Below are 19193 nucleotides of genomic sequence, written 5' to 3'. Positions count from 1 at the left end.
ATAAATAGCAAAAACAGGCGGACCCCAATGTAACACTCAAAACAGAAGTGTGGTACTCAAATTGGAAGCATAACGCTCAAAATGGAGCACATTCGGCTTCCGAAAACAGTTCGCAAACCGGAACACTTACTTCCGGGTTTGCAGTGTTTGAGTTCCAAGTTGTTTGAGTACCAAGATGTTTGAGAACCAAGGTACCACTGTATTAAAAAACTAAGCGATGTACTGCATCAAAAACAAACAATATTATTAAACTAAAAATAAAACATAAAAGCATATAGAAATAAATAAAAACAGGAATGCAGGACATTCAAACAAATGAAGATAGGGCTTGATCTTACCAGTCAGGCAAAAAGCTACACCTTTACAAGATACCTGAAGCAGGTGATAAGCTGCTACCTTGTGTGTATGGCAGGGGGAAGGTTGTCCTATAGTGCAGGAGCAATAGCAGAACACGGCCATTTTCAGGTCAGTGCCCTGTTATTTCTTTAAGGTGTGGCACCACCCCTAGAATTTCCCCAAATGGTCTAAATTACTCTCTGTCCTGATCGTAGACAGCCTAGGGCTTGCCGATCAGAAGGTCGGCGGTTCGAATCCCCGCAATGGGGTGAGCTCCCGTTGCTCGGTCCCTGCTCCTGCCAACCTAGCAGTTCGAAAGCACCTCAAAGTGCAAGTAGATAAACAGGTAGAACAAAAATGTTTTCCATTGTTCCTGGAAAGTACAGACTGTGACCGCCTGTCATATCTCAACAGGAACGCTATTCAACAGAACAAGGGCAGCCTGACTGTATGGTAATTTAAGGAAGAAATGTCTTAATATGTTATATTGGGCATCCTACAGAAAATATGAGGGACGCGGGTGGCACTGTGGGTTAAACCACAGAGCCTAGGACTTGCCGATCAGAAGGTCAGCGGTTCGAATACCCCGCGACGGGGTGAGCTCCCGTTGCTCGGTCCCTGCTCCTGCCAACCTAGCAGTTCGAAAGCACGTCAAAATGCAAATAGGTAAATAGGTACCGCTCCAGCGGGAAGGTAAACGGCATTTCCGAGCGCTGCTCTGGTTCGCCAGAAGTGGCTTAGTCCTGCTGGCCACATAACCCGGAAGCTGTACGCTGGCTCCCTCGGCCAATAAAGCAAGATGAGCGCCGCAACCCCAGAGTCGGCCACGACTGGACCTAATGGTCAGGGGTCCCTTTACCTTTACCTAAGCCAGGTCTTGCATGGGGTGGTGGGGTGTGTGTGAGGATAATAGTAGAGTAGGCTTCAGGAACAAAAAGTGACAAATGTGCTTATTTTAGCTATTTATTAAGGTCTTGAAAGAGAGGAGGAGGGTAGTCGAGGAGGCTACAGGAGCCAAAAGCGCTTTTTTCCTTTTTCTTTTTCTTGCAATAATTGTATTTCATTGCAGCCATCCCAGAAATACACAGAATAGGCTTGTTTGGAGAGATTTATATAATTCTTTGTTTGGGTCAGGCCTGACATACAAGTTTTAGCAAGGACCAAAAATACCTGCTTGGTCCTCCTTTGCACCTTAGCTTGGCTTCTTAAAGCAAATTAATTTTTAAGAGGACCTTCTGGTTGTTTCCTCTTTCCTTCCCTAGAAATTCAATCCAAAAATCTTCAAAAAGAAGCAGAAGAATGGGAGCTCAACCAAATCTAGCCACCCTTATTGCTGCTGTGCTGTTGGCAGCAAAGACCGGTCTCTTTCTGTCTGGGTAAGTAAGTCTTCTCTTCTAGCTGACATGGCCCAGCTCAGGCTGAAGTAGACGTGTATCTTGAACAGTGGGCCCCACTCTGGTTCTGCCTTTTAGGACAGGTGTATGAACTTAATCGAATTGTGCATAGGAGCAGCTGGTTATAAGCCAGCTGTGCAGAGTGCTGATTGGCTAGCCTTGGTGACCATCATGAAGCCACCTTTCTCCCGCCTTCCTGTCAGGCTGCAGAGAGTGCTGACTGGCTGGCCCTTGTGGAAATCACAATACTGCCACCAACCACCCTGTTGTGGCTGTTTAAAGAAAGCTTAAATGATACTGAATTAGCTGGTTGATAAGCTCTAAATTATTTATGGTAAGGTCTAAATTATGGTTACCAGATGTTTTTCAATGAATCCGGGGACACTTTTTTTTTTTTGAAGCTGAGTAGCAACAGGGACGCGGGTGGCGCTGTGGGTTAAAGCCTCAGCGCCTAGGACTTGCCGATCGAAAGGTCGGCGGTTCGAATCCCCGCGGCAGGGTGCGCTCCCGTTGCTCTGTCCCAGCGCCTGCCCACCTAGCAGTTCGAAAGCACCCCCGGGTGCAAGTAGATAAATAGGGACCGCTTACCAGCGGGAAGGTAAACGGCGTTCCGTGTGCTGGGCTGTCTCGCCAGAGCAGCGATGTTACGCTGGCCACGTGACCCGGAAGTGTCTGCGGACAGCGCTGGCCCCTGGCCTCTTGAGTGAGATGGGCGCACAACCCTAGAGTCTGGCAAGACTGGCCCGTACGGGCAGGGGTACCTTTACCTTTACCTAGCAACAGGGAGTCAGTAGTGGGGATGGTGAGGCAAAAGACCCTGGGCCCAAGCACACATGCACATTGTAGAAAGGTGCAAAGCCCTTCTTTTGCACCCTGTGAAACATAAATGCACAGTTTTTAAAAAACTGGGCAATGGCCCGCCCGTGACTCCTGAGCCTCTCCCATGTCCTGCCCCCTTCCCCCTTTGTGTTGACAAATAGGGGAGGCTCAGGAACCCTGGGCAGGTGGCCGTTGCCCAGGAGGGGCACAAGGCGCATGGTTTCTGTGCCAGACCAGGTGCAGACAGGGCGTCGTTAGTGGGGATGGTGAGGCAAAAGACCCTGGGCCCAAGCACACAGGCATATTGTATAAAGGTGCAAAGCCCTTCTTTCACACCCTGTGAAACATAAATTCACAGGTTTTTTTTAAACTGGGCAATGGCTGCCCACCCACGACTCCCGAGCCTCCCCTGATCAGTCAAAACAAAGGGGGAAGGGGCAGGAGATCTGTACCACCGGACGTCCCTGGTTCCCTTTTGGCGGTGGCGATAGCAGCCCAGAGCCAGCCTGGTAGCGCTGTTGGCTCTGGCTGACTTCAGGAGCTGCTCGCGGCCGTGGAACCCGCCATTTTTCCTCTCCAGAAGTCCCCACATGAAGTGTTGCGCACAAGACACATCATATGAGGACTTCCGGAGAGGAAAAATGGCGGGCGCCACAGCAGCGACCATCAACCAGCTCCTGAAGTCAGCCAGAGCCAACTGCGCTACCAGGCTGGCTCTGGGCTGCTGAGGCTGCTACTGCCACATTTCCCGGGGACAGATTTGCAAATCTGGGGACATTCCGGGGACGGATTTTGTCCGGGGACAGATTTGCAAATCCGGGAACTGTCCCCGGGAACCGGGGACGTCTGGTAACCCTAGTCTAAATAATTTTTTAATTGGATGAATATGCTAAGTTCCTGGAAGAGAACATGGGTAGCGGCAGGGGACGAATTTCTGTTAGTGGTAGAAGGGATGTAGTTCCGTTATAGAGCTTCTGCCTTGCAAGCAGAAGATCGCAAGTTCGATCCCCAGCATTGCCAGCTAGGGCTGGAAGAGACCCCTGCTAGGAAACCCCGTAGAGCCACTGCTGGTCTGTGTGGACAATACAGTGGTACCTCGGGTAACGTACTTAATTCGTTCCGGAGGTCCGTTCTTAACCTGAAACTGTTCTTAACCTGAAGCACCACTTTAGCTAATGGGACCTCCCGCTGCTGCCACACCGCCACCGCACTGTTCTCATTTCCGCATTTCTGTTCTCATCCTGAAGCAAAGTTCTTAACCCGAGGTACTATTTCTGGGTTAGCGGAGTCTGTAACCTGAAGCGTATGTAACCTGAAGCGAGGTACCACTGTACTGAGGTAGACTGGCCAGTGGTCAGACTCAGTATCAGGGCCGTTTTAAGCATATCCGGCGCCGTGGTGCAAAGATTCCTCCGGCGCTCCACCCCATTTCCCAGAGTTGTCAACCTTTTCCCAAGCCTCTGTGGGGATCGCTCTCCTCCCATGGAGGCTTGGCAAGGAAGCTGCATGCTTGCCAGCCATATTGTTGATGGGGCGCAGCTGGCAGGCATGCAGGAGGGAAAGGGGAGGCCGCCGGCAAAGCTGCGCAGCTCCCCTACTCGCTGAGACGCCCCTGAGAGGCCAGCGCCCTGGCGCAACGCACCAGTAAACCCAATGGAAAAGACGGCTCTGCTCAATATAGGGCAGCTTCTTGTGTTCCTGTATATTTAGCAGTGAAAAAGTGAAGCTTAGGGGTCAGGGAGAGTCACAACAGTAAAACCCGTGCTTGTTCCTAGGAGTTATGTCTGTCTCTGCTAGTGTGTGGTGCATTATGGCCCAGTTGCTGATTTACTGGGAACGTCACTTTCCCTCCCTCTCTCCTTCTAGGTCAGGGCGGCCCAACACAGAACCCGTGGGCCGCAAACTGCCTTGTCACGCAAGGAGTCGGGGAAGCAAGGCCTCGAACTAGGCTTTGGGAAGAAGGCGGGATGACTTTAGGACCCTCTCAGAGCCCTCACGCCTCCTTCCCAAAGCTCAGCACCTCGCTTACCCGGCTTTGGGAAGACAGCTTGAAGGCTGGGGGGGGGGGACGTGTGGTGTCAAATGTTGTTGAGGGCCACCAAAAAAGGCCTTGAGGGCCTCATGTGGCCCATGGGTTGTGCGTTGGACCACCTCACTCTAGGTTTTCCATTGTTGGGCATTCAGCTTGCATGAATTAATATGTTTCATGAGCTTCTACATGTTGCTGGATCTTGGAGAATGGGATGTGAGACTTGTGTATGACAATAACCACCATGCAACTTTCTGTTGTTTAGCTGACGTGTCTGAAAAGGCCTTTGGTTGTCATACATGAGCTGTTTGACAAGTCAATCATGGACATCTCGTGGTAAGATATTATTCATTAACTACGTTTTAAATTCCCCCTTTCCTCTCAAGAGCAAGGTAGCGGCTACTGCTCTCATCACTTCCGTTCTATCCTTGCAACAGCCCTGTGTAGTAGGTCAGGCTGAAAGAGAGTTGCTCAGGTTCAACCTATGAGCTTCATGACTTGAGTGGGGATTTGAACTTGCGTCTCTGTGGTGTTAGTCCAGTGATCTAACCACTGCACCACACTGGCTGTCAAAATATGGCTTGGATTGCGACAAAAGATATTTCCTTTGCTGTTCACTGGGAAATAGTGATCTCCTGTTGGCAGCAAGCCCAGTCATTCTGCAGTTTCATTAAACTGTATCCTTGTGGTCAACCATCAGTTCCCATTTAATTCTGTAATGTTTTCCCGAGTTTTCAGCTTTTTTTTTAACAAAATAAAAACATTGTGGTTTACAACGTATCCTTGATTTTGTCTTTTGCTTGTGGCTAAGGCACCATGGTAGGGACGCAGGTGGCGCTGTGGGTTAAACCACAGAGCCTAGGGCTTGCCAATCAGAAGGTTGGCGGTTCGAATCCCCGCAACGGGGTGAGCTCCCGTTGCTCAGTCCCTGCTCCTGCCAACCTAACAGTTCGAAAGCACATAAAAGTGCAAGTAGATAAATAGGTACCGCTCCGACGGGAAGGTAAACGGCGTTTCTGTGTGCTGCTCTGGTTCCCCAGAAGCGGCTTAGTCATGCTGGCAACATGACCCAGAAGTTGTACGCCGGCTCCCTTGGCCAGTAAAGCAAGATGAGCGCCGCAGCCCCAGAGTCGGCCACGACTGGACCTAATGGTCAGGGGTCCCTTTACCTTTACTTTAAGGCACCATGGTGAGCGCCTTAGAAACAATAAGAAGTCTAATAGACTGCAGCGCAGTGCAAAAACAAATGGAATAAATTTCTGGGGCTTTGTTCAGGTTGGAAAGGCAGGTGCGGTGACTGGACTCCAAGTCATAGTTGACAGCGCTCAGTTCAACTATGGAGCTCCCTCTCCCAGGAGGCTATGTTTATGTTCTTATTCCACATTGCAATGATACCTCCCTGCCACTTGAAGGCGCCGCAGTGCTGCTACAGTTTCAGTAAAAAGCCTGTTCCCTCGCTCCTCTTTCTGGTTGCACCCTCTGCTGGTTTGAAATGATTAGGTGGTAAGAGAAGCAAAGCTGATGATCTGGGCCTTAATTGAGCTCAGCACGATAATAAAAGGTGTGCCTAAGCAGGAAGTGGGTGGATAGAAAAAGTGCTTCTCTTCCCCTTTGTTTAAAAGATTTTTAGGCTGCAGATTTCAGCATTGCTTTCGGGGCGGAGTGTACAACCAGAGTAGTAATTCCCAGTGGCTTTTTTTTTCTGGAAAAAAGGTGGAGGAACTCACCATGAAGTTAGTTCGTTCGTTAGTTAGTTAGTTAGTTTAGTTTATAGCAGGCCCAGTCGCAGCGCCGCTGCCCCCCCCCCAAGGTAGTGGCTAAATGTAAGATGCGATTAATAAACTCAAGCAGACAATGATCTGGATTGGCCACAACTTTATTGATTACAGATATAGGTGGATTTTTGGCTCAGGCATTGGGTGTGTATCCATTCCAGAACAAAACAAAAAGAAAAAAGAGATTATTATTTAATTTTTAAAAATTGAGGGAACTTAGTTCCACCGAGTTCCTGCTAAAAACACACACACACACCGGTAATACCGACAGTATAACGTAAGACCACAAATTCAGTCCCATTAAAAGGAGAGAACAACACTGTAAAATGCCCAAGAAGGTTTCGGCAAAGTAAAATGAAACCATCCATAAAACTGATAACGGCAATCAAATGAAGTCTGGCGGATGTCAGGGTAGGTTGCCATGCCTGGCTTGTTTAGTGAGCGCCCAAGTAAGTAAAGCACGTTAACATCTCCGAGGAAATCTGAGGGTTTGAATTTACATTTTTTTCCCTGTTTGCGTTTATTAAAAAGGAAAGGGGGGAAAAAGGTTTGCTTTAAAGCGGGCTGTTTTCATTGTGAGCAACCTACTTATTCCCAAGGAGTTTATTTTATTTATTTATAAGAAATATTTACTTGCTGCTGATTCATAAAGAAAATACTGAAACAGTTTCACGACAGCTGTACATAATACCATACAATAAAAACCATATGAGAAAGGTGAAATTGGATAACTGTTGTGGAAAGATGTGCTCTGAGTTGCCGGCATAAGCCTGACTGAATAGAAAAGTTTGCAGCAGGTATTTAAAAGCTGATGCAGAAAGCACCTGCTGAGCCCCAGGGAAGGCTGGTACTGTCTGTAACACACCTAACACATTTTGCATTTGCACACCACAAGCTATCTTTCCAGAAGCTTATCTGTTGTTCTTTTCACTGGGGAATTTCCCAATAAGCTGCTGAAGAACCTCCAGAGTCTCTGGAATATGTTTCAAAAACTGTTGGCCTGAGCCTTTTTGTATCCTGGCAAAAAAGAAGACATAATACAGAAATTTGTTGTGGGAAGGAAGTATTTGAGATGGCTCAGTCTTTTCCTATTGATCTTATGAATTCTGTAATGGCCATTATTTACTCATGTATGAAATACTATGGTATTGATCATCAGACAGCAGCATAGTCACTTGCCAGTTGTTCGCGCTTTCTCTTGAAATGGTGTTGTGAGTGTTTGGCTGATTTGTCGGTCCGTTAGCACATTGTTATGGTATAAAGCAATATGGACGGCCAGCTTCCATTTTTGAATAGCTGCACAGGGAATGGTGACAGCACAACATAGGGTCAGTAGGGCATGATTTGCCTGCTGCCCCATATACATAAAGCCATTCCTCTGACCACAGTTCCATGGCAATAGACTCCTTTCTTAAGGAGTGCAGCTTGTGCATGCTCTGAAGCTGAACTGTGTAAAACCAAGGCCATCTGAAGAGCACATGCAAAAAAAGGCCAGAACTTAGAGTTTCTCATCCTGCTCCCTGCTGCGGTATTTGAACACCCATTTATCTTCTGCAAGACTTTCTTCAGTGGTAGGGAAGTTAGGTCTGGGTATTCCTGTTGCTTCCATGGCATGAGAGCTTCTGCAGTGCCACTCTTTCCCTCTCCGCCAGGGTCATGTTAGAAGTTCCAGACCTGCTGTGTGGAGTTTCACTCTGCTAGCGGTGAACTTTGGCTCGTGCTGGCACGAGGAGGGGGTGCAAAGAGGACTTCTCCCACTGTGCTTGGGTCTCCCCATGTTAATCCTGGTGTTGCAGGAAGGAGCAACTTCTACAGCAGCTCCCAGCATACGATGAGTACTTGGGCTCAGAAAGCATACTGCACTCTGCTTGGGTTTGCTAAGTTGCGACGAAGTTTCTCAGGAATATCATTCAGGATGCCTGATGATTTTGCAGGCTGGTTGATGTGAGAACGTGTGTGTGTGTGTGTGTGTGTGTGTGTGTGTTCCTGGGTTTGCCAGCAGGTTAACGACATCCCACCAAACCACTGGTCTTCCAGTTACATGAGCTGTTCTTTCCAGTCTAAGGTACTAATAAAAATCCTCCATCTTTGTCTTCCCAGGACCTTAAATGGGCTTGGCATCTTGGTGTGTTCCATGGATGGATCAGTAGCGTTTTTGGATTTTTCCCAAGACGAGCTTGGCGACCCTCTGAGCGAGGAAGAGAAGGTACCCTGCGCCATTTTGTATGGGCTTGCTAATTAAGGCTGCAGCCCTAACTTCACTTACCTGGGAGTGATCCCGATTGGATTCAACAGGACTTGATTCTGAGTAGACATGGTTAGAACTGTGCTGATCAGTTGCATCTTAAGGATGGGAGAACCTTTTGTTGTCAGGGTGGGGGTCATATTGCCAGTTCTAACACATCCTTTGGATCACAGCTGGGAATATGTGGCAGGTGCACTATAAACAGGTTATGTGCATGTATTCCTGCACTCAACAGATGCCTCTTGTTGTTTTTGTGTGTGTACATCCCTATGCTTTTCAAGTCTTCTTTCCTTTTTCTGCCATCATTGAAAGGGGATGTCCATTAGCTCAGCGCAGCATTCCTCAACCTGGTAGCTGGCAGATGCTTTGGACTCCCCCCATCACCCCCCACCCAGTATGGCCACTGGGCAGGGGTAATGGGTTTTGCTGTCCAAAATATCTGCAGGGCACTGGGCTGGAGAAGGCTAGCTTAGTAGGGTTGTACATACTTTGCATGCTCAGTCTACAGAATCATTGGTGTTTGAAATGTCCTCCATCGCTTCATTCAGAAATTCTCATTTATCTCTTGCTTTTACTTAGTCTACTGTCTTTTCTGCTCTTCTGGTCCCTCCTGTCTGCATACTCTAAACCTCTTTCTCAGAGTCCGTCTCCTGCCTTTATTTTTGCATAGCACCTGAATCATTTCTAAATAATGGTGAAAGCCGGCAGACAACTGCAGCCGGAAATAAATGAGTCAGTACAGCTGAAGGTTTCTGCATTATTTGGATATTCAGTCCGTTGCCCGAGTCCTTTGTCATTTTTGATCAAGATTCGTGCACGCAGTTTAAGCTGCTGCTCTTGTGTTCTCACCTTTGCGCCCCTTAGAGCAACATCCACCAGACCACTTATGGCAAGAGCTTGGCTATAATGACCGAGGCACACCTGTCTACTGCTATCATTGAGAATCCAGAGATGCTGAAGTACCAGCAAAGGCAGCAGCAGGTGGAAAAGAAGAACGAAGCAGCGAGAGATGCAGCTGGCTCAGCAGCAGCACCTAAAGTAGCAAGCATGGTGAATGGGGAGAGCTTGGAAGACATTAGGAAGGTAGGTGACTCTGATGGTGGTTCTTTTCCTTCATGTCACCTTTGCAAAAGGGGAAAGTTTGGCACCTGGCTCCTCCTTGACGCAGCACAGAAGGGTTGTTGGTGTGGTTCCCATGTGTCATTTACACAGACCTCCAGCCACTCATGCTTAGTCCTGGAGAGGCTGTGACATGGACAACTGGAGCCTTGGTGAGGCATTGAGTGATTCAGTCATTTCTTAGATCCATTTCAATCTGGGTTTAGGCCGGGTTTTGGCTCAGAAACTGCTTTGGTGGCCCTGTATGATGACCTCTGTCGGGACAGAGGCAGGGGAAATGTGTTCCTCTTCATTCTCCTTACCTCTCAGTGGCTTTTGATATCATTGACTGTGGTATCCTACTGGAGCTGCTGTCCGAGTTAAGGGTGTGTGGTTCCTCAGGGTTCAGTTTTATCCCCAAAGTTCGAGGTTTTAAACCTTTTTGAATCCATGGCTCCCTTGACCAGCTACAGTGGTACCTCAGGTTAAGAACTTAATTCATTCCGGAGGTTCGTTCTTAACATGAAACGGTTCTTAGCCTGAGGTACTAATGGGGCCTCGTGCTGCTGCCACACAATTTCTGTTCTTATCCTGAAGCAAAGTTCTTAACCTGAGGTACTATTTCTGGGTTAGCGGAGTCTGTAACCTGAAGCATCTGTAACCCGAGGTACCACTGTACATTCTTTCTGCATCACCACTGTGGGGCTCAGGAGTCCAGTAATGTCACCCCTTGCCTGCAGAGCTGGCAGCCTCTCACCCTTTTTTGAACACCCTGGTGGAGTGTTCTCTCAGCCTCCTGTCCTCTCCCCTCCGGACAGCCCCTGCCGCTGCCCCTGGTCTCTGAGCTGCCCCCCCCCGCCCCAAAGAGAGGTGCCTCCTCACACTGCCCCACAGCCACCTGGGACTTGTCTGTCCATTCCCAACAGCAAGACCTGCCGGACTTGCTGGCTGGGCTCCCTCGCCTGCTTGCTTGCTTAGTCCAAGGCTGCCTTGGTTCCTAGCAACCAGCACCTCCTGGCTAGCCCCAGAGACACCATTCGCCTACAGAGTTTGCAGCCAAGGTTGCTGCAACAAATAGCTGTGCAAGCCTTTGAGAGGCAGAAACACAAGAGGGCGTCAGAGGGAGGGAAGGAAGGAAAGAGGGACAGAGGCCAGTGTTGCCCGCAGCACCCCTGACCATCATTCAAGGCACCTCAGGGTGCCACTGCACGCGGGTTGAAAACCACCTATGATATTTAATATCTACATGAAACTGCTGAGTGGGCTTATCCAGAGTTTTGGACTTAGGCTCTCGGAGATTCAGCAGGCGTAATCAGTGCTAACTTTCAGACAGCTCCTCAAGCCTTTTTTTATGGCAATAGGCCTATTTACCTGCTCAAATTTTCTTACGATGAGCTGGCTATCATTATTATTTTGTATTCTCTTTATGGTACCTTACATTTTATTATAACTGTTTTATTGTAAAGGTCCTATGCGGCCTTATTGTTTTATATGAGTGGGAGGGGTAGGAGTATTTTAACAAACTGAATAAACAAAATGTCCAGTTTATAGACTTTTGATGCTTTGCAATAGGCCTTTATAGCAATTACAAGCAAAAGTTCCAACAGCCATCTTTCCCCCCAACAGAATCTTTTAAAGAAACAAGTTGAGACTCGGACAGCAGATGGACGGAGAAGAATCACACCTCTCTGCATAGCTCAGCTGGATACTGGGTATGTATGTCTGTATGTGTGTGTATATATATTCCTCTCACTCTATAGGCCGAGGGAGCCGGCGTTTGTCTGCAGACAGCTTCCGAGTCGTGTGACAAGCATGACTAAGCCGCTTCTGGTGAACCGGAGCAGTGCACGGAAACGCTGGAGGGGAAACGCCGTTTACCTTCCCGCCAGAGTGGTACCTATTTATCTACTTGCACTTTGACGTGCTTTCAAACTGCTAGGTGGGCAGGAGCAGGGACCGATCAACGGGAGCTCACCTCGTCGCAGGGATTTGAACCGCCGACCTTCTGATTGGCAAGCCCTAGGCTCAGTGGTTTAGACCACAGCGCCACCCGTGTCTATATCTATCTATCTGTCATCTATCTATCTATCATCTATCTATCTATCTATCATCTATCTATCTATCTATGAAATATAAAATGACAGGCTTTATATTTTCTTCCGTTGAGATTTTCTTAAATCATTTGTATACTTAAAAAGAAACCCTCATGTCTTCCTGTTGTGAAAATACTTCTGTACTACTCTGCAACTTGTCTTTTGATGTATGCACTTTTCTAAGTTATTGATGCTTCTTAAAGATTCAGGGTGAGAGTCAGCTAATGACTTATGTAAGCAGAAGCCCTGTGCAAGTTCTTCAGATAACCTAGACCTAAGCAGTTTAGGTTCTTTCAGGGTCTGCGGGCTGATTGCCATTGTTCACACCCTGGTAACTGCCAAACCCATTGACTACTGCGGTGTACTGTACCTGGGACTACCCTTGGGAAGACTTCCCGGGAATTTCAAGTTCCCTGCATGAACTGGTAGCCTCCGACTGTTTCTGACACCACAAGGGTGGGGGGCAGTTGCTACAATGGTGAAAATGGCAAAGCCAAATCGAACGCAGCCATTTCTGATTGTGTGACTCAGATATGCTGAGAATCCCAGAAGGAGGTTGATGTACTCACCTCTGACTCTGCATGCAGCATATATCTTTGTGCTGATCGAACGTGTCTCTTAGTGCTACTTTAGATACAATCTCTTCCTCCTTTTTATTATATAATTCAATGCATACATTTGTGTTCAAAATGTATACACCTTCGATTATGTGGCACGTATATAATCCAGCTAATCTCTTGACTGTTGTCTGTTTGTTTCCCCCCGGAAAACAGAGATTTTTCTACAGCTTTTTTCAATAGTATTCCTATATCTGGATCCTTAGCAGGCTCAATGATGTCAGCTTCTCAAACCAATCAGCTGATGTCATTAGATTACAATGCAACCAATATCCTCTGCACGTCTAAGCCTGCCTTAGAGCCGGTGGCAGTGAGTGTTAAACCAACCGAAGACGCAGGCAACAAAGATGGGTCAGTACTGGGCAACGGAGATCTCATCCTCTGACTTTTTGTGACTTGGGGGCTCTGTCCATATGCACTGCATGTCGGTCGCTCTGCGACTCTTGTTAGCTATGATTTTGTGTTTCTGAATGAGCCCATCACGGCAATAACTTTCATATTGCCTCTCGCTGATCCTCAGTGATTTGAAAATGTGTTTGAAAAAAAAAACATTCTGTGTAGTTCTAACAACGCAACAGAACGGGGGGGGGGGGAATCTCTCTTGGGACTATGTTAAATGGTTACAGGGAAATAGTCAGACACCACTTAACCACTGCCGTATTTTTCGCTCCATAAGACGCACCCGACCATAAGACGCACCTAGTTCTAGAGGAGGAGAACAAGAAAAAAAATGTTCTCTCCCTCTCTGCTCAGTGCCTCTCCAGCAAAGCGGGAGGAGAAACGGAAGGGGCTCCGTTTCTCCTCCCGCTTCGCTGAAGGGGCGCTGCACAGAGAGGGAAAGCTGCGCAGTGGCTCTCCAGCGAAGTGAAGCACGGAGAGCAAGAGAGATTGATCCCTTTTGCTCTCCTGGCTTCAGCAAAAGCAACGCGAAGCCTCCTGAGCACAGTGGGAGCGCTCCCGCTCTGCTCAGGAGGCTTCGGGAGGCTGTCCCTGAAGCCAGGAGAGCAAGAGGGATCAGTGCGCACCAATCCTTCTTGCTCTCCTGGCTTCAGCGAAAGCTGCGCAGCCTGCATTCGTTCCATAAGACGCACACACATTTCCCCTTACTTTTTAGGAGGGAAAAAGTGCATCTTATAGAGCAAAAAATACTGTAATCATAAACTGAGGCTGTGTACGAACAATGCATTTAAAACACACAACAGCAACACTCCCAAGAATTCTGGGAACAGTAGTTTGTTAAGGGTAACTCTGAAAGGTAAACTACAATCCCCAGGATTCTATTGGATAAGCCACGTGCTTTGAATGTATGGTGTGTGTGTGTGCAGTCTTAACTTTGTGGGATTCTCAAAAGCACACACAGTCCCATTAAGGGTTGCACACCTGCTTGCATCACTTGCCAACTTGATAATATTTTAAGTTTGTCACAAAAATAGTCTAGGAACATAGAAAGTTGCCTTATATGGAGTCAGACCATTGGTCTATGTGGCAATATCCCACACTCTAACACAATATTACTTATCAGTTGTTTAAATACATAAGCTGGAGTCAGATACAGTAAACTCTTTCCAGTGCAGTCAGGAATTCATGGCGATATAATCACAAGCCACTTCATCAGAAGTGAGACGTGCAGAAAACACCAGCCAGATTTTCTACAACTGCTAGTATGCAAAGTGCTAGATGCAGAGGTGTCAAAAGTACCTTCATCACAAGCCTGGCAATTATGGAACTATACCTGATGATCTGTTGGAAGTTGATAGTCTTTACTTTCCCTTTGTTATTTTAACTCACGTGCAACTACTCATTCCGCATGCACATTTTATAGTTTCCTTTTTCATCTTTTAATTTTTGCCCGTTGTTATAATTGTTCTCCCTGTTTTATATACAGGGGTACCTTGGTTCTAGAATGGCTTAGTTGTCAAACAAATCGGCTCCCGAATGCCGCAAACCCAGAAGTAAGTGTTCCGGTTTGCGAACGGTTTTCAGAAGCCAAACATCCGACGTGGCTTCCGCTTGAGAGCAGGAAGCTCCTGCAGCCAATCGGAAGCCACGCCTTGGTTTTTGAATGGTTTCGGGAGTCAAACGGACTCCCGGAACGGATTAAGTTTGAGGACCAAGGTAGCACTGTAATTTCATAAAATGAAATTTATAAATAACCTTCCCAAAGAAGTACCTGGAAGGCATGGGGAGGGACAAGGCAAGTCACTGGCTTCCAGTGGCTTCATTCCAGTTCTCTTCACTCAGCTGGAGGCCCTTCCAATTACCGTATTTTTTGCTCTGTAAGATGCACCAGACCATAAGAAGCACCTAGTTTTTGGAGGAGGAAAACAAGAAAAAAAATATTCTGAATCTCAGAAGCCAGAACAGCAAGAGGGATCGCTGCGCAGTGAAAGCAGCAATCCCTCTTGCTGTTCTGGCTTCTGGGATAGCTGCGCAGCCTGCATTCGCTCCATAAGACGCACACAACATTTCCCCTTACTTTTTAGGAGGGAAAAAGTGAGTCTTATAGAGCAAAAAATACGGTACCCAGAGGGGCAGAAGGGGCCACTTTACCCAAGATGTACCATGTTAGGATGAAAAACAGCTTCCATCCTGGGGACTGAGGTGAAACAGTGGGGATTGATGTCACCATTTCCCACTGCTTGTGAACTTTCATTTTGGTGTTTTGTTGGCCTGTAGAACACTCCCCCCCTCCAATATATATTGCCCTAACTCAGCTTTTTCTTCCTTTTCTTACAGTGTAAATGCTACCTCTGCTTCAGCTGCTCCTCCTGCATCTTCGCCCTCTGTGCTGCCAGCCTCTTCCAAGATCGAGCCAATGAAAGCGTTCGATTCGAGATTCACGGAGCGATCCAAAGCCACCTCAGGGACTTCTGCCATAACACACACAAATCAGATTGCCATAGACAGGTGAGGAATGAGCTGTGCCCAGGTGAGAGTGAAGGAGGAAATTGCACTTTCTCCAAAGTTGCATTTTTCTTAAGACTCCCGTTTTCTTGTTGTGTAGCCTGGTACATGCAAATGAACTTTCGCTAACCCTTCCCAGCAGAAAAAAAAATGTATATGGGCAATAACCATGGAAACCTGCACCGTGTCGCGTTATAGGAATGCAATAAATCAGCTAGGCAGAACGTTATAATTAACCTTAGGCTACTGAGCAAGGAAGAAACAACTAATGAATAAGACAATTAATCAAAAGTTAATGAATGAAGACACTGAAGAATGCGTGTTTATTCAGAAGTTAATAAAGAAGGACATTGAAGAATGTATTCAATCACATATTATTAAAAATGGAAAGTTAGGGAGGGGTATTCAGAGGAGCTAGAAGATTCCTGAAATATATACACAGAAATATTATTGAGAATGCCTGCTGGAAGGAGAAAACGAGGTGCAAAGAGCCAGAAGACCATTATTGAGACTCACAATTCCTCTAAAACAAAGAATGTTTTGTTGTGCAATGCCAGGTCCATAGGCAACAAAACCGCCACCATGCGCGACTTTTTTTGTCTCGCAGGGGATTGACCTGGCTTGCGTGACGGAGACCTGGGTACGGGAAGGCGAAGTAGTCTCCCTACATGAGCTAACACCCCCAGGTTTCTCTGTCCTCCATCAATCGCGGACTGTGGGTCGGGGGGGGAGAAGTAGCGTTATTCCGGGAGGATTGCTCTTTCAGAGCTCTGGCATCACCGGCGATCTCCGGCATTGAATGTGTGGTGGCGGGCTGGGCCTTGGAGTTCCCAAACCTACTGGTTTTGGGAGACTTCAACGTCCATGCCGATGCTGCTCCCTCCTCACAGGCTCCGGACCTAGTGACTTCCATGGCAACACTAGGGCTCTCCCAGTTTGTTTTGGGCCCCACTCATCAAGCAGGCCACACGCTGGATCTGATCTTTGGGGCTGGCATAGATGTGATCATGCTCCCCGCTGTGGAAGTGCCATGGTCTGATCACTACGCTATGAAAGCCAAGATTGACTTCCCGCTCCTCCCCAGCTCGGGTGGCGAACCTATTTGGGCTCGTCCGCGAAAACTGATGGATCCTGATAGATTCCGACAAGCCTTGCAGAACCCTGCTCCTCCTGGCGACTCATTAGATGACCTTGTTGAGGACTGGAATAACCGGCTCTTGGCAGCCATTGATGAGATCGCGCCTAAGCGCCCTCTGCGACCCCGTCGAAACTGGGCACCTTGGTTTACTGAGGAGCTCCGGAAAATGAAGCGGGATCTCAGACGGCTAGAGCGAGTATGGCGACGGACTCGTGACGGAGCCTCAAGAACATCTTATAGGACGCTTATGAAAGCCTATGAGATGGCTATGAAAGCTGCTAAGAAATCTTACTTTGCAGCTTCCATTGCATCCGCTAGCTCTCGCCCGGCACAACTTTTTAGAATAATTAGGTCAATAACGTCCTTAGGAGGACAACCAAATTTAAGCACAAATTCGACCCACAGCTGTGAGGCATTCACGAGCTTTTTTGCGGAGAAAGTCCTGTTGCTCCGCCGTGACCTCCCTGCCAATTTAGATACAGTGACTGAACTGGAGGCCACTCGACTGACTTCAGGTCCAGTGTTGGACCATTTCGATCGGATACTCCCTACTGATGTGGATAGATTCCTCCAAGTTGGTAGGCCCACCACCTGCCTCCTTGATCCGTGCCCGTCTTGGCTGATTAGGGAGTGTCCAGATGTTGCGCGGACCCCCCTGGTTGAAATCAATTTGTCCCTTGACACGGGGACATTCCCAGAGGAACTGAAGGAAGCAGTGGTGTGTCCACTCTTAAAGAAAACTTCATCAGATCCCTTAGACCTATCCAGTTACCGCCCAGTTTCAAATCTTCCATACCTGGGTAAGGTAATTGAGAGAGCGGTTGCTGAACAGCTTGGTAGGTTTCTGGAGGAAACATCGGCATTAGATCCATTTGAGTCCGGTTTCCGTCCTGGTTTTGGGACGGAGACGGCTCTGGTTGCCCTAACAGATGATCTCCGTAGACAACTGGATCGAGGCGGGTCAGGACTGCTGATCCTTTTAGATTTGTCAGCAGCCTTTGACATGGTCGATCATGATCTTCTGGACCACAGCCTCGCAGACGTGGGGATACAGGGCATAGCCCGTAACTGGTTGCGCTCTTTTATCTCTGGTCGGGGACAGAGGGTGGCACTAGGGAGGGAAATGTCGTCGCGCCACTCCTTGGTGTGTGGAGTGCCGCAGGGCGCAATTCTCTCCCCGATGCTTTTTAACATCTTTATGCGCCCCCTTGCCCAGATTATCCGGAGCTTTGGGCTGGGCTGTCACCAATAGGCTGATGACACTCAGCTCTATCTGCTGATGGATGGCGACACCGACTCGGCCCCGAACACACTGACCAGATGCTTGGAAGCTGTGGCTGGATGGTTTCGTGGGAGCCGATTGAAACTAAATCCTTCAAAGACAGAGGTCCTATGGCTAGGTCGGGATGGCATGGGGATGAGAGACCAACTCCCTTCTCTTGCGGGGGCCCAATTAGTGCCATTGCCTTCCGTTAAGAGTTTGGGTGTAATCCTTGACGCCTCCCTTTCCATGGAGGCGCAAGTTACAGCAACAGCCAAGGCGACATTTTTCCACCTTCGCCACATCAAGCAGTTGGTCCCTTACCTTTCCCGCCCCGACCTGGCCATAGTGATCCATGCAACGGTCATCTCCAGGCTTGACTACTGTAATTCGCTCTACGCGGGGCTGCCCTTGAAGCTGTCCCAGAAATTCCAGCGGGTACAGAATGCTGCAGCGAGGCTCCTCACAGGGTCTCTGCCATGGGAGCATATTCACCCAGTGCTTTTCAAGCTGCACTGGCTCCCGGTGGAGTACAGGGTCACATTTAAGGTGCTGCTTTTGACCTTTAAAGCCCTTCACGGCCTAGGACCCTCGTACCTACGGGACCGCCTCTCCTGGTATGCCCCACAGAGAGCCTCAAGGTCCATAAATAACAACACCCTAGTGGTCCCGGGCCCTAAGGAAGTTAGATTGGCCTCAACCAGAGCCAGGGCCTTTTCAACTCTGGCTCCGGCCTGGTGGAACGCTCTGCCTCATGAGACCAGGGCCCTGCAGGATCTGATTTCTTTCCGCAGGGCCTGTAAGACAGAGTTGTTCTGCCTGGCCTTTGGCTTGGAGTCAATTTGATTCCCTCCCTCCCTCCCTTTCTTTTTTCTTTTCCTTCTCCTCCTGCGATGAGGCTACATTTTAATATTTTAATGTTCCATTATTTTAATGTTGTTTTTTATTTTTGTTTTTAAGTTGTAATCATTCATCTTGTTTTTATTATTGCTTGTAAGCCGCTCTGAGCCCGGCCTTGGCTGGGGAGGGCGGGGTATAAATAAAAAATTATTATTATTATTATTATAGAAATATATAAGAATGCTTTGTAATCATACCACATTGCAGTCTTCCTCTGTTTTTCAGGAGACTGTCCCTGTGTGCATTTGTAGCCATTAAGGCCTAGTTTTCACCTAAAGACCATATAAAATAATAATAATAATAATAATAATAGTAATAATAATAATAATAATAAATATTTTATTTCTATCCTACCCTCCCCAGCCGAAGCCAGGCTCAGAGCTGCTAACAACAGTAAAATGATACAACATTCTAAAATCATTTCATTATAAAATCAGTTCAAATCAGATTAATGGCAACCATTGGGCTAGAGTTCTGTGAGGATTGCCAACGGAGGGGGTCAGGCTGTGCCCTGGCCAGAGGCCTGGTGGAACAGCTCTGTCTTGCAGGCCCTGCGGAAAGATGTCAAGTCCTGCAGGGCCCTA

The 19193-nt window shown here is 47.9% G+C and overlaps 1 protein-coding gene across 1 annotated transcript in view; it reads left to right on the top strand.

Moving 5' to 3' along the window:
• LOC128404018 (protein HIRA) overlaps positions 1-19193 on the top strand; it is a 63647-nt gene that overhangs the window by 24946 nt on the left and 19508 nt on the right. Inside the window, exons 9-15 of the mRNA XM_053369259.1 lie at positions 1599-1712; positions 4844-4914; positions 8454-8559; positions 9463-9681; positions 11323-11408; positions 12563-12757; positions 15143-15313. Of these exons, the coding sequence (XP_053225234.1) occupies positions 1599-1712; positions 4844-4914; positions 8454-8559; positions 9463-9681; positions 11323-11408; positions 12563-12757; positions 15143-15313 (962 nt within the window). The remainder of the gene's footprint in view (positions 1-1598; positions 1713-4843; positions 4915-8453; positions 8560-9462; positions 9682-11322; positions 11409-12562; positions 12758-15142; positions 15314-19193) is intronic.

Source organism: Podarcis raffonei, chromosome 16 (genome assembly GCF_027172205.1).
Source record: "Podarcis raffonei isolate rPodRaf1 chromosome 16, rPodRaf1.pri, whole genome shotgun sequence".
Taxonomy (NCBI): Eukaryota; Metazoa; Chordata; class Lepidosauria; order Squamata; family Lacertidae; genus Podarcis; species Podarcis raffonei.
The sequence above is the reverse complement of the archived record's forward strand: the minus strand, read 5'-3'. Positions and strand labels throughout refer to the sequence as shown.